At 38.6% G+C, this 16527-nt stretch overlaps 1 protein-coding gene across 2 annotated transcripts in view; it reads left to right on the top strand.

Annotated features, from left to right (window-relative positions):
- Window positions 1-7116, top strand: part of LOC126092036 (glutamate--cysteine ligase regulatory subunit) — a 54219-nt gene extending 47103 nt beyond the window's left edge. For both annotated transcript variants that reach the window (XM_049907440.1, XM_049907439.1), the window contains 2 exons: window positions 3377-3554; window positions 6892-7116. In XM_049907440.1, coding sequence (XP_049763397.1) covers window positions 3377-3537 — 161 coding nt within the window. In that variant the 3' untranslated portion in view covers window positions 3538-3554; window positions 6892-7116. The remainder of the gene's footprint in view (window positions 1-3376; window positions 3555-6891) is intronic.
- The last annotated feature ends 9411 nt before the right edge of the window (window positions 7117-16527 follow it).

Here is a 16527-nt window from a genome sequence, read left to right as displayed (position 1 = left end):
CCCATGGCTTTCTGTTTGTCCCTGCTGTCGCCGTCACACTGTTCGTCCATATCCAGAACTTTATCTCGACAACCAATTACTCAGTGTGGTGGAGACTTATCGCTATTTGGGACTGTTCTTTGGTGCCTGGTTGAGTGGCTTCCCCATCTTTGCCAACTTGAGCAAAGGTGCTGTCTGCACCTTAAGTAGTATACACTGACAGCTCAGTATTCAATGGATGAACCGGTTTTGCATACACATATGGAAGGTACAATGAACTACACTCCTTGCCAAATGGATGAAGTGTCTTCACTGCTGAATTGGTGGCCATCAAACAAGCCCCTAGTCACACTTGTTCTTGCACTGGCAAGATGCTTCTATGGACCAGTGCTACCCTTGTCACCCATTAGTCAAAACTATTTGTGATCTTCTTTCTGACCTCCATCAAGCAGTTGCAGGCCCTGTGAAAATCCTGCTCTCGTTTACATAATGGCACTTTGCTTTTGGGGACCAATTGTGATTTTTCAAGCCCAAAAGCTGCTTGCAGCTTCACTCCTCCACAGCTCTGCTGTTCGTGTCGAGGCCCATCTAACACTGAATTCTTCGCTTGGCATTATTTACACTCGTTGCTCGGACAGTGGGGAAAAAATCCAAACTTAACTATCTGATCAGGGCTTCACTGTGGCCCATTGGGTAGTGAAAAATCTTGATGCAACGTTAGTGCCTACACACACTCTTTTTCTCACATTTGATAGAGTAATACTTCCATGAAAGATCAAAGCAGGCTATGAAGTCGTCATGATCCGACCATACATTCCAAACCTGATGTGCTGCTACCAGTGTCAGTGTTTCAATCACACTCAAATGTGCTCTTGGGTGATTGCCCACCTCCTTCTCCCCACTGTGGCAATTGCAATGGTGACCATGCAGTTGCGTCCAAAGAATTCCCGTGTATCTCGATGAGCGAGCTGTCCGGGAGATCTGGGTGAAGGAAAAAGTGCATTACCTTGTCGCTCGTAAATAGTTGGCCAGTTGAAAGCCCTGCATCTTACCATCTGGCATTTAAAGTACCATTCTTGCTTTGCCTTGCTCCACAAGAGATATGGTCTTATGTATTTCCATCCTCAAATTCAGCACTGCAATTATAAAATCACCCAGTGTCTTGGTAGCATAGCCTGTCTCCTCGTCTAGGTGTGCAACAGGCCACCAAAGCTTTGCCTCCTGTGGTGAAATTGCCTGCTACACAACCCACAGGCCAGAAAGGACAGAAGGAATACTTCAGTGAAGACTTATGGTGTCGCTCCAGCCAACAAACATCTGAGTTTTCATCTGCCAGTCACAAAGGAGCTAAGAAATTAAAGACAAATGGTCCTTTGCTGACTTGAAGCTCTTCTTCAATGGTGTCTGTGCATGATACCCTCACCTCACTGGTAACTCCAAATTTTTGATACAGCAATCACTTCAAACATAATCCGCCAATCATTAGGTTGGCAGATTATGTTTGAAGTGATTGCTGTATCAAAAATTTAAAGATAGTCTTTAAATCCTGGCCCCTTTTTTTTAACTGGAACCGATGTTGGAACCTTCCTTAAAGTCGATCAGGGGACCTGAAGATGGTGTAATATATCTCCGGAACTGGTAGACCAATAAAATAACAATTTGGAAATTAGCCGGCTGAAAGGTGTTTGATTTGACATTCTGGTCCATGAAAGCTTCCAGTGGCTCATGCTTGAGCGAGCCACTCTGATGTTTATGTGGGTTTCTGGTCACATTGGTGTGTTGGAAAATAAGGCTGCTGATGCTGCTGCCAAGGCTGCAGTCCTCCTACCTTGGCCCTCTAGTTCTTCCTTCCCGTTAAACGATCTTTGTGTTGCTGTCAGCTGGAAATGTTACTTCAGCGTGTTGCTGAATGGTGTGCTCCAAAACACTTGTGCCTGCACCAGCATTATACTGTGCATCGCATCTGCGACAGATACTGCCGGAGAATGGGCAAGCTTCTGACCTCAACATTCTGCTTTGAGGTATGGATGTCAAATATCTTGTTGCTTACTTATTGTTTCACTGCCCTGCAACCGCTTTACATGGATGCTCTGGATGGCAGCACATGAACAGCCAACAAGTATCGCAGTTTTGTAGATGGTTATTACCAGGTGCCAGTCCATAATAATCTGCCCTTTGTCAAATTTGCTTATGTCATTGGATTTCCCTGTTCGTGGCTCGTATTGTTGCTAGAAAGATTCCTCACTCCTCTCTGTTTCATTTATGTGCTTTACTTTTCAAATCGCATGCCATCGGACAGCATTCAGTGTTGCGGTGTTCGTAATGCTTTGACTCGACAGCCATTAATGTGTAAACAAATTAACATTAAAGTATTAAATAGAAAATCTCTAAATAATCGGTATTAATTAGTGGCTAAAACAGTTACCAGATCCCAATTGCAGTTTGCCTGCTTAACAGCTTACAGGGGCAACAAAAATTTAGTTTTCAGTATTTTTCATAATTATTGGCAAAATTTAAAATGCTGTCATAATCTGGTTGTTAAGAGGTATAAACTTAAAATCAGTGTTTAACACAGTAAGTCAAATATTTAAATTGGAAACTGTGTACATGTCATGAGGCAGCATAACTTGCAGCACACAAATTGCACAGACTGCATTCATCCAGTATTTGATTACAAGAGCAGTGACTTCCAACTAACTTTAAACAGACTTCAAATATTTTCAAAACTTTTTTTTCCTATTAAGTCTCACAAATAATGAAAGGAAAGCAGTTTAATCATTTATTAATTGTTGTTCATGTGGTAAGCCTTCAACATCTGATTTAATTTTTACCACTAAATCTATTTGCTACCCATCTTGGATACAGTATCCACACATACCACTGAAGACACTTAAAAAGTGATGCCATTGTACAACACACAGTTTAGGAGAAAAACTAGTTTTTTTTTTTTCAGAAAATATAATGGTTGTGTAGTGTTTATAGAATAAAAAAAAAAAAACAAAAAAACAAAAACCCTGTATTTGAAATGGGTCTCGCTTTACATGGGAGCGAAGTCCTTTAAGGAATTTGGCATTGAGGGAGGGTTACTGATATTGAATTACTCAGTTCAGTATTTCAAATTACGTTCTGAAGTGTATGTTAATCTTTAATCACAGATTATTGTGCTTGTGCTGTGTACAACACATTTTTAAATATATTTATTGAGATCATCTTGCAAGCTTGGAATTAAACCATGGTTGAATGTAAATTCAGTGATCACTGTACCTTTTCTCCTTGCAGTGGAACATTGTGACTGAGTATTGTGAAGAGCCAATTTATAATATTTGTATGAACTTGTTTAATTTAGGGCAGTAGGAAAAACACATCATATTTTAATGGAAACCTCTCAATTTTGCAGAAATTCTTCCAAAATCATCTTTGAACAGTGTCTTTGACTTCACTGGACAAGGTGAAACAACATCACTAGAACTTAGTTGGGCATTGAGGTTCCAAGTGCATGTCAAGTGCAGAGGTGTCTTAGCAAGTAAAGGTTACGTTGTTTGCATTCAACGTTCTTAGCAGCATTTTGTGTACTGGTAAGTTTAAATCACAGTTTAAACAACTGTGCTAGTCATGTCGCTCCTTTTATTTTTGGCTATTAGTTAACTCATGTCTTAACTTTATACTTACTGGTAAAAAAGTCTGCTTTTTCATATTTGTAAGCTGATAATACTAAATTCAGTAAACTGCCATAAAAAAGGGAGGCACTGAGTACCACACCCAACTGGATCTTTTTGAATTAAACTAAAATTAAAATTGAAATGTATGGTGTCTGCATTCCATCAATGTTTTGAATTCAAAATTTGTAAATTGACAAGTTGGTCAATAGGTATGGAACTTAATAGCTTTCTTTGCAGTGAAATTTGTTGACACATTGGTTCTTGTTTCGTGAGAAAAGAACAATGAATTCAGACTGAAAACTGTAGTTAGATATTTTACACCTTTGATTGGTTCCCAAGACCAAAATGTCCAGTGGTCCTCAGAGTTTGTGCTGAAATCGAGTTAAGAGCAGAATGTGAACCTTCTTTCAGTGTTACTTCTGTAGCTTCAGAATAGCAAGCAGCTTTTCTTTGGGAAAGATAGATATAAATTGCACTCGTGTTTTCTACTTAGATGTTATTTTTCACAACAATCGGGCAAAAATTCTTATAAAAGTGTTTGTGTACTCTGTATTATACAACTGTTTCTTACTATAATTCGCAATGTGGCTTGCTTGGAAGTAGCTGCTAATTAATATTAACTGTTACTGTTTTTCTTTTCTTTCTAAATAGCTGACATGTTCCCACCAATCAAGATAGTTAAAAGGTACTCCATTAACCATGTGTGACCAGTTTTACTTACTTTTGTTTGAAACTACAAATATTGTTCTTGCCATGATAAAAAAAATTGTCTGATACTTGTTTGCATGGTAGCTACCTCCTACTTTGGTTTGGCAGAACATAAACTTTTAAAAGTGTACAGTGTACATTGTATGTTTGAGCTTCCACTGTGTCCATTGCCCAGTAGTGCTTCATTGACCTATTGCTTGCAAACAAAATATATCCTAGTCTTGTGTATTCAACTTAACTTTGCACCTGTTTGAATTTGTGTATGGACGCACACCTTGAATTACTTAGGGGTGTGTGTGTGTGTGTGTGTGTGTGTGTGTGTGTGTGTGTCATTTTATGGAGATAATAATCACTGAGAAGCTTACAGTATAAATGGGACTCCAATCTGGACAATTGCCTTCTATTGCAATGCTCTTACTGACAGAGCAATCTATGCGTGATTAAAGACTTGGTTTAATCCTTTCAGGTACATAAGAAAACTAAAGTGTTAGTGATTAAAATTTTAACTGGAGGTTTTATAAACAAAATATGTTATTATTTCCAACATTTTTATTTGTACTGCTAAAAAAAGAAAAAAGCTGGGACGTATTTGTCCCTGTGGTCCTTAAAGGACAGTTACAGAACATGTTACACTTAATACATTGAAAAATTACAGAGGCTGTGTATATGTTGTGTATTTGATGTGAAATTCTGCGAAACAGTTTCTGCTTGGAGTAAAGCATAAATTAAAACCACACTGTTCATAAATATTGTAGGTGCAATTTTCAACACACTTTGAAGCACAATGAACACGTCTCTCATTAAGTCTGATTTTATCATTCGGTGCTCTGGACTCTTTGGATTGCAACTGGTTTGCAACCTTCTTGATGTTTCCACTACTGTTGATAAATTCCTTTGTCGACTTGAATAATTTTCAATTAGATTTCTTGCAATGCATTGTCTGAACTCTAGGGATGATAGTGTTGATTTGAATCCTGATTCTTCTGCCAATTTTGAATATATTACATACGCATTGTTTACACCAATGTCAAGAAGATTAAAGAAAATTCTCAGGTAATATTTAATCTTTGCCTTCCTGTCGATCTCGTAAGTCACTTTCTTCTGGTCCATAAGGTCCACCCCTCCCATCCACTTGTTGTACTTTCTTATCATAAGAGGACACTGAACATTGATCTTCTCAGAAGAACCAGACTGACGCCTCTTCACTGTCGTACATGGTATTGGGAAATAAAATTAGTCAGTAGGAAAAACTGGCTTGTTATCCATAGATTTGAGGATTGTTGGACCATTGCTACTGAGACTATGAATCACCGCTTTTCATTTCCTTGTCTGGAGGGAATGTCTTTGGGATGTTTTTACGATTGGTGCGCACTGTTCCACTTGATCTGATATTTTGGAAACCAAGGGAATACGGCAAAGCTGGAGAGTTAAAAAAGTTACCTATGTAAATTTCACTTCCCAGTCCGGATAGTGATTTTGTCAGCTGCAGAACTACTGACCCACCAAGCTGTACTTCAGGACCTGAGGTAACAAGTACACAAATTACCATTGTGGTACATTGGGACAACTACGTCCCAAAGAATGAAAATAAAGATTTCCACTGATGGAAATATAGTTATTTTCTAAATGAATGGTCTAAATTAAAAGAGAAACTTACTTGAATATACTTTCAAGCTTTGACAGTAAGGCAGAGAACACAATACGCACACAATAAGTGAATAAATTTGTGTGTCTGCTCGAAGTGAGAACCACAAACAATAACAGACTTATACTAATTGTTGCCACCAAAGATGTACGATATTAAAGAAAACAAATATCTCTGCTTCAAGTAGAGCATCTGCAGCACATCAACTGTGATTACAGTCCAGTTAGTAAGGTGATTTATATGTGGGACAAATGTGTCCCTTGTACGTGAAAGGGTTAAAAGTTTAAGTGCTGCTATTGACTCTCCTATTTTACAAATGCCAATAGTCTTGCACATCTTGCTGTACTAATAATCCTGAGAAAGGATACTGCAGTGAATGCTCACTGCCCTGGACTTGCTTACAGAATGAGTCTATCTGATACGTATAAACTATGTGCTGGACTGGAACTTCAATTCAAACATCTTGCCTCTGGGTAATGGTCTTGATGGGTTAAAATCCCAATTCAGCAGACAGTTGTAGTGTCAAAGTTTGACAACTTATACTTTACTGCACAGTGAAAGTATTTTCTGGGTATAAACCATGAATTGTGTCTCTAAAATGCAGAAATATTATGCATACATTTTTATATTTAATGAGTTACAAGGCACAGTTGACATGAAGTTATACTCCATGAAGTCCATTGTCTCAGAACAGTAAAAATGGAGGCCTGAGGTTTGAACATGAACTGTATTGTCAATGGGACGTCAGTGATGTATAATGAATAAGCAGTGCATTAAAAAGCAGTAAAACAGAATATATTAAGTATGCTAGTGTAAATTCTGTAAGCCTATGTTTATATAATTAAGGGGAAAAACCTAACAGTTTCAATAGTTTCAATTGTTGTTGCACTTCTGTTTCAGAGTACTGTGAAATGTGGATTTCTGTGGAGCAGCCTTACACTACTGCCAAGAATGGAAAAAAAAACACATTGTGTTTAAATTGTAAAAGTGCATTTATGTGATTTATATTGTGATGAATTTTGTTGTCGCTGAGCTGAATTATAAATTTTATATGAAATAATTGTAATATATATTTATGTTCAATAAAGACAGCAGAGCTTCTCTCTGAGAGAATTAAGCATTTAATGGCTTACAGAATTTATTCAGAGTAAAATTTATATAATATTAAGTTTCCATAATTTTCATTTCAGTTACAGCTACATTTCAATCTGTACACTACAAACCACTGTGTGGTGCATGGCAGAGGTTACATCCCAATGTACCAGTTATTAGGGTTTCTTCCTATTGCAGTTACATATGGAGTACGGCAAGAGTGATTGTGTGAATGCCTCTATGTGTACAGTAATTATTCTAATCTTATCCTCATGATCCATACATGATACGTAGGGGCTTGTAGTATATTCCTAATCATTTAAAGCCAGTTCTTGAAACTTAGTTTACATTCATTCTGAGAAACAATCTTAGTTTTCCAGTTCAGTTCCTTCAATCTGTGACCCTCTCCCATGGATTAAACAAACCTGTGACCATTTGTGCTGCCCTTCTCTGTATATGTTCAGTACCCCCTGAAGCAATATTCTAGAACTGGTTGCATGAGTGATTTGTAAGCAATCTCTTTTGTAGACTGATTGCACTTCCCCAGTATTCTACCAATAAACCAAAGTCTGCCACCTGTTTTACCCACGACTGGACCTATGTGATCATTCCACTTCATATCCCTACAAAGTGTTACATCAAGGTATTCATACGAGTTGGCAGATTCCAACAGGGACTCAATTGGTATAGCTATAGGATACTGTGACAAAGCAAGCTGGGATCTTTTTATTTCCTCTCTTGTTTTGCCATCTGCTTCCTTAAATTAATTTTATTGTCACTTTTGACTAATTACCATTAACATACTGGAGTAGAATCTGCACTTTATGAAAGAGAGAGGTTGACACAGTTCTGGTGGTATATTCCTTATAACAAATTTTGTGCTGAGTTTTGTGTATGTAATTGTCTAATTCATTTTTACTATTTATAATTAATATCTTTAGCTACATATCATTATAGGGTGAATTCAGTAATTGTTTCGTGACTTTAGATTCTATTGTTGACTTACAAACAAATATAAATTCTGTAATAATTAACATTTGGGAGAGAAAGTACTAGGATTCTTAAAGTATTTATTTGGCACTATTCGAAACCTATTAGCAAAGCCCGCCCTTAATTATTTCCAAAATAATTACCAGGTTTGTCAGAAGTATTGTTTATATACCTATATCTGATAATTTCATTATTTAAACAAATAATTTGGCTAACCTTTGTGGTAGAAGTAACTATTAAAATGAAGGATTTTTTCCTGCATATTCAGTTAATCGAATGCGTTAAGTTTTAATTGTAATTTCTGCAACTTAAACATCGAAAATGTATAGTTCCAGTACCTGTTATTGTGAAGATACACTCCTGGAAATGGAAAAAAGGACACATTGACACCGGTGTGTCAGACCCACCATACTTGCTCCGGACACTGCGAGAGGGCTGTACAAGCAATGATCACACGCACGGCACAGCGGACACACCAGGAACCGCGGTGTTGGCCGTCGAATGGCGCTAGCTGCGCAGCATTTGTGCACCGCCGCCGTCAGTGTCAGCCAGTTTGCCGTGGCATACGCAGCTCCATCGCAGTCTTTAACACTGGTAGCATGCCGCGACAGCGTGGACGTGAACCGTATGTGCAGTTGACGGACTTTGAGCGAGGGCGTATAGTGGGCATGCGGGAGGCCGGGTGGACGTACCGCCGAATTGCTCAACACGTGGGGCGTGAGGTCTCCACAGTACATCGATGTTGTCGCCAGTGGTCGGCGGAAGGTGCACGTGCCCGTCGACCTGGGACCGGACCGCAGCGACGCACGGATGCACGCCAAGACCGTAGGATCCTACGCAGTGCCGTAGGGGACCGCACCGCCACTTCCCAGCAAATTAGGGACACTGTTGCTCCTGGGGTATCGGCGAGGACCATTCGCAACCGTCTCCATGAAGCTGGGCTACGGTCCCGCACACCGTTATGCCGTCTTCCGCTCACGCCCCATCATCGTGCAGCCCGCCTCCAGTGGTGTCGCGACAGGCGTGAATGGAGGGACGAATGGAGACGTGTCGTCTTCAGCGATGAGAGTCGCTTCTGCCTTGGTGCCAATGATGGTCGTATGCGTGTTTGGCGCCGTGCAGGTGAGCGCCACAATCAGGACTGCATACGACCGAGGCACACAGGGCCTACACCTGGCATCATGGTGGGGGGAGCGATCTCCTACACTGGCCGTACACCACTGGTGATCGTCGAGGGGACACTGAATAGTGCACGGTACATCCAAACCGTCATCGAACCCATCGTTCTACCATTCCTAGACCGGCAAGGGAACTTGCTGTTCCAACAGGACAATGCACGTCCGCATGTATCCCGTGCCACCCAACGTGCTCTAGAAGGTGTAAGTCAACTACCCTGGCCAGCAAGATCTCCGGATCTGTCCCCCATTGAGCATGTTTGGGACTGGATGAAGCGTCGTCTCACGCGGTCTGCACGTCCAGCATGAACGCTGGTCCAACTGAGGCGCCAGGTGGAAATGGCACGGCAAGCCGTTCCACAGGACTACATCCAGCATCTCTACGATCGTCTCCATGGGAGAATAGCAGCCTGCATTGCTGCGAGAGGTGGATATACACTGTACTAGTGCCGACATTGTGCATGCTCTGTGCATGTATCTGACCCCAGGAATGTGTCAATAAAGTTTCCCCTTCCTGGGACAATGAATTCACGGTGTTCTTATTTCAATTTCCAGGAGTGTATATATATAAGGCCTGATTTTTTTTTTTTTGTCCCAAGACAGTCATTCTACGGCAGATTTTCAGATGAGGAGCTTATATTGGTTAGGTCGACAACAATGCATCACTTAACTGCTAAATAAGTGTAACACGAATAGGCTGCTTGTTAAAATGACAGTGTCTGTTAAATAGTGCCACATGTGCCGTATTATTCTGCAAGAATTGTGTGGTTAGGTTTTTACTGTTCAGAGGTGTTCAATGGTAAACTATTGTTGTAGTATGCTGACGTCTGCCTGCAAACTATCAATGAGGCTTATCAAAAGTTAACCAATAGTGAACTGGCCATATTAACTGTGTAATATTTGGGGGTGGGCGGTGGAGTGTAAACAGTAACAGTTAATAACTGCGAAATGCAAATGTTGGCTACACCATTTACAGTAATCAGTGTTGGACTTCCACCCACATTTTTTCAGCCAGTATAACAACGCAGTACACCAATGACTGTCAGTGAAGAAATAAAGTGGGCGAACATCACAATACAAAACTATGTTGAAATCTTTCTTTCAGATAGTACTTCATTATAGAGAACTGAATCATCTGAAAAAGCCTAATTTTTTACTTTTAATGTTATCTGCATTGTTCTGAATATATAAAACATAAACAGCAAGGGTCCCTCCACACTTCCCTGGACCACACCAGAAGTTACTTCTGCAGCTTATGATGACTCTTCAACCAAGATAACGTGCTGTGTTCTCCTTCGAAAAACTTCTCAATCCAGTCACAAATTTCACTTGATACCTCATACGCTCATACTTTTGACAGGAAGCATAGGTGCAGTAGTGAGTCCAATGCTGGTCCAAAGCTTTCAGTATGTCACGTGAGAAGAGTGTGATTTGGGTTTCACATGATGGGTATTTTCAAAATCCATACTGGTTGGCATTGAGTAGGTCATCCTGTTAAAGATACCACATATGTTCTAAGGTTCTACAACAAATCAATGTCAAGGATATTGGGCTGTAATGGGTAATTTCTACTACCCTTCTTGTAGATGAGTGTGATCTGTGCCTTTTTCCAAGGACTCAACACTATTTTTTGTTTGAGGGATCTAAAATAGACCAAGTTAGAAGTGGGGCCAACTCAACTACAAATTCAGTATAGAATCTTATACAGATTCCATCAGGGCCTAGACCTTTGTTCAATTTTAATTATTTCAGCTGTTTCTCAACATCACTGAGACTACTACCTATTTGTCAGCTTTTCAGTGGTATGAGAATTAAATTGGGGAATTTCTCCTGGGTTTTCATTTGTAGAGGAGCATTTGAAAATGGAGTTAAGCATTTCAGCTTTTGCTTCCATATCTTCAATTGTAGTGTAATGTAATAAATTTTAACATGAGAATCTCTGCTTATGGTTGTAATAAAATTTTATTGCTTGGAATTGCAACTTAGACTAATTTCCTTTATCTAGTGTACATAACATATAGTGGATACGCAAAAAATTACACACATGAGCTAAACCATAGTCAGTGGCAGCAGACCAGAGTGACTGATTAACATAGTATTGGAGTTCATCACTCAAGCATTGCAAAACAATGCATTTTGCATGTGTGGAAACTTTTTCTTTCAGTTGCGTGTCAGAACTATTAAAATTAGCATTTAAAAACTTTTTTTTTTGTTCCATTATCAACAACACCAAAAATGTGAAGCTCATTTTGTGAGATTTAGGATGGCTCCAATTAATAGCTGGTTTCCTTGTACATGCATAAAGCTAAGTTCTCTCTGTAACACGTTTATCAACAGCACTTACATCTACACCTACATCCATACCATGCAGGCTACTGTGAGGTGCATGGCAGAGGGTACTTACCATTTAACAGCAAGGGTTCCAACTCGCCTCCATGGGAAACACCTAAAGTTATTTCTACACTGGTCAGTGACTCACATTTCAGAACTTCTCGATGCCTTTCTCATTAGATGTGCTTAATGAGACTCTTACTAACATAAGCCTGTTTGTGACATTAAGACTCTGTGGCCCTCGGAGTGTAGAACAAAAACAGGTTCTGATTCTGACTCTTGTGGAATGAGCCAATGAACTGAGTCATAAGTGGAGGGTGTGACATGTTATTTTCAACGGATAGTGTATGTACATTCTGCTAGGCCTGAATGTCTGGTCATTGCATTTGAGTTGACATTTGTTTGCTATGATTAGGAAAGAATGGTATTAAGTGCAATATTTTTAATATGTTTGTTTCCATGGCCATCTTCTGCAGCAGCTGTTCTTAATAAATTAATTTTTTTCTGTCCAATGCTTACTGCAATTTAAGAGCTTTTAACAGCATTTTTAATGTTCACAAATAAAAGCGAAACATATCTGGTGGAAAAAAGCTTAAATTACCATAAACTTAAGGTAAGGAAATAATAATTGACACTAAGTTTGGTGCATATTGACAACAAAGAGAAAATAGTGTACCTGAGAATTTAATGTATGTCCAGTGCAATGTCATATTTCCAGTACATTAGCTTCGAAAGCCAAAATGCAGTGGCCGTGACTTGCCATTTGAAGAACCATAAAATATTTCAAGGCACTTGGGCAACTAGTAGCTTCTCTTAACAGTGGTATACTACTCATTTTCTGAGGGAGAATGTCTTTTTAATATGTTTGCTAGTTTTTAATATGTTACTTTGTATTAGCATAAGTGTAATATGCATCACTTGTCTATGTATTAGCCGTATTATGGCTTCATTACTTTGCTAGCTCTGCTCTATTTTAATGTGTACACTAATTGTGCTAATATAGATTGAGATTAGATTAGATTAATTATTTATTCCATAGACCCACAAAAGACGGGATCCTCCTGAGTGTAGATCATATCAGATAAACACATTACAAAAATTTAAGTAGAAAAACTTGAGTTTCTTTAATTTTAAGGATCCTATGTACATGAAATAAAATTAAACTTCTAATATTTACTGGTTAAATACTCACATCTGCTTTCATTAAATACATCATTCACACAGTAGCTAGTTACTTGGCTATTACAACCAAGTATTGTCAAAAATTAAAGTACAATAAATTTTCATTAAAATGCTTTATTGCAGTTGTTGAGAAATTCAAGGATGGAACAGGAGGAGATGGCCACCAAAAATTCTTTTAAATTATGTAAAAATTGTGCCTTGTCTGAAATTAAACTCTTAATGGTTGCTGGTAACTTATTGCAAATATGGGTTGCTGAATACTGGACTCCTTTCTCATTAGAGAAAGGAATAGGAATGTTCTTGGATTTACGCTACACATTACTCTTATTATACGCTTCTGTACTCTAAAATTTTTTTTTTCTTGGTTTGTGGAGTCACCCCCAAAATATGAAACCATATTACATAATGGAGTGAAAATAAGCAAAATATTTATATCTCCTATGTCTGACATCATTCGCATTGCAAACACAGACTTGTTTAGGCATTTTAGCACTTCGTTAGTATGTCACTCCCAACTAAATTTAGTATCAAGTTGTAATCCCAAGAATTTTACACTCTCAACTTCTCCTATTTCCATGTCTCATATTGTATCCACACGCTAGAAGGAAATCCTTTGGAAGTTCTGAACTGCATATAGTGGGTCTTTTCAAAGTTTGATGACAGTGAATTGGCTATGAACCACTCATTAATGTCAGTAAAAATTTGATTAGCTGCCCTTTCTAAATTTGTATTTGATTTACTATTTATTGCAATGTTTGTATCATCTGCAAGTAAGACAAACTTGGCATCTGGTAATGTAACAGTTGACAGGTCATTAATATACACAAGCAAAAGTAGTGGACCTAGTATGGAATCTTGGGAACACCACATGTAATTTCTTCCCAGTCAGATGATGTCCGATTGCCTACTGCTGAAGTGTTACCTAATGACACCCTTCGTTTTCTATTAGTAAGATATGACTGAAACCACTTTGCAGCACTACCAGTGATGCCATAATATTTTAATTTACTTAAAAGAATGCTGTGATTCACACAGTCAAACGCCTTTGTCAGGTCACAGAACATGACAGTTGCCTCTAATTTGTTGTCCAATGAATTAAGGACATTTTCGCTGCAAGTGTAAATAGCTTTCTCAATATCAGAACCCTTAAGAAACCCAAACTGTGACTTTGACAGTATGTTATTTTTACTAAGGTGCTCAAGTAGACACTTTAACATAACCTTTTCAAAGATTTTTGAAAAAGCTGGCAAAAGTGAGGTCGGTCGGTAATTTGATGGCATTTCTTTGTCCCCTTTCTTGTGGAGAGGTATAACTTCAGCATATTTAAGCCGGTTCGGGAATGTTCCTGTGACAAGTGATTGGTTACACAAGTAACTCAAGATATGACTAAGCTCACGTGAACTCTCTTTTATTAACTTTGTTGATATGTTATCATAACCACTAGAATGCTTTGATTTCAAGGACTTTGATGGATTCTATTTCTCTGGATGAAGTAAGTGTCAATTCCATTTTACTGACATTGCTCATGTGCACTGGTCTCAGATATTCCATTGCATTATTTGCTGAACCGGACAACCCCATGCTATCAGTAACAAAGACAAAATACTTGTTTAAATGGTTTGCAACACAACATGCGTTTGTTACCACGGTTTCATTTATTTTTAGAGCTATTTGTTCCTCCTCATTTCTGGTCCTACCTGTCTCTGACTTCACTATATCCCATACTGTTTTTATTTTATTGCTGGATGTCTTTATCTTCTTCTCATAATGCAGGTGTTTAGATTTCTGGATAACCTTCTTCGATATTTTGCAGTAATTTTTGTAATGAGCTATAATGCTAGTATCAAAGGTGTCCCTACATACCAGATAGTCTCCTTTTTGTCTCACGTGATATCGTTATCCCTTGTGTGATCCATGGTTTCTTGTTAGACTTCTGCTTAATTTGAGTTACCTTCAGGGGAAAACAATTTTCAAGTAAGGTGCTAACTTTATTAATGAATGTTTTGTCTTTTCCATTTGTGTCTTTGATGCTGTAAACATCCATCCAATTAATTTCTTTGAGCAATCTCCTAAATTTCTCAGTTTTTGGCTGTTTTATTGGCCTTCTGTACTCAGTTCTGATAGATGTTTTACCCTGACAATTTTCAATCCCCCCCCCCCCAGTATATCTATATTAAAATCACCAGCAACCACTAGTTCTTTGTCTTTTAATTTTAGATGAGATAATATATCTGAAAACAGAAGTGTTCTGATATGAAGGGATATTGGTGCTAATGGTTGTGTAGTGATTAATTACTAAGACTATCAACGGATGAAAATCTAAAATTATGGCTTTTATTTACAAAATAATGAACACAGAAAATTTAAACAACAAAGTCCACAATGTAATGTGAATGGATAGATAAAAAAAAATCTTCGCAGTGATTGGTGGCAGGATAACACACACACACAAAAATGTTAAACTTTTACAAGCTTTCAGAGCCAGTGGCTGCTTCTTCTGGCAGAATAGTTGAAGGAGAAGGAAGTGGGGTGAAGAAAAGGACTGGAGAGGTCTAGGGAATGGGGTACAGTTCAGAAAAGTCACCCAGAACCCCGGGCAGGGGAGACTTGGCAGATGGGATGAGAAGGAAAGACTGATTGTTGGGGGCTGCACTGGATGAGATTTGAAAACCTGAGAGCTTGAAGGTGGAAGACAGGGTAATATGCAAAACAGAGATTACTACTAAAACATCGTGTATGATTAATAAAAGTGAAAAGCTAGGTGCAATGCCTGCCATACCTAGAATAGCTTTTCATTGTCCTCTCAATCTCAGCAATATCCTTGTCGGACCCTACACTCCTTCCGCACCCCTCTCCCTACCCTATGCCTCCCACTCTTGTGACCACCCTGATGCAGGACTTGCCCTATGCACAATCCTACCACCACCTATTCGAGCCCTGTAACTGCCAAAACAAATACTATCAAAGGGAGAGCCACCTGTGAAACGACACATCATATACCATCTGTTATGTAAACACTGTTCGACCTTTTACATTGGCATGACTACCACCCAGTTATCATTCAAAATGAGTGGGCATAGTCAGAGGGTGTATACCAGCAACACATGTTGCATGCTCTACAGCAAGGCAGTCATGACCTCAATGCCTATTCCACAACATGCACCACAATTGCTGAATCTGTTTTTGGAATCGTGCCTGATCAGTGTATCAAAATGCGGGCATAAACTGAAAAAGATTTGTTATTGGTGTATATACGTTTTTATATATGTTTCATAATTTCGCTGTTTTTTTTTTTTCGTGCATTGATGTGTTTGTTTACTTGTGCAATAAAACTTGTTATCCAAGTCCTTGCCATATACCTTAAGCCATGTGATAGTATGAGAATTTTGCAACGTATCCTGACAAAGGCTTGCATTAGTTTAATATTTCCGAGATGTCGGGAAGATAGTCATAAGCTTTTATTGTGACTGAAAGCCTAGGTTCTGCATGGAAGGTATGGTGAATTACATCTTTTTCTATGAGTATTATAAAGTGAGTCAGTCAGTTTTTGAAAAGTTGCAATAGGCATTACCCCAATAATTGTTTTTGTTGGTTTCTGGAAATTTGAATAAAATGTTTTCATGCTGGAAAATATGGATTACAGTCAGAAAAAACGGTCACTTCCTATTACCAGATATCCACTTATTTAAAATTATAACTTCAGATTATAATAGGAGCCCTTTGTAGCCAATGTAAAAAAGTGCAAATTACTTAATCTGTGTATCCT

The sequence above is a fragment of the Schistocerca cancellata genome, chromosome 7, assembly GCF_023864275.1.
Source record: "Schistocerca cancellata isolate TAMUIC-IGC-003103 chromosome 7, iqSchCanc2.1, whole genome shotgun sequence".
NCBI classification, from domain to species: Eukaryota; Metazoa; Arthropoda; class Insecta; order Orthoptera; family Acrididae; genus Schistocerca; species Schistocerca cancellata.
This window is presented reverse-complemented; position numbering and strand designations above follow the sequence as displayed.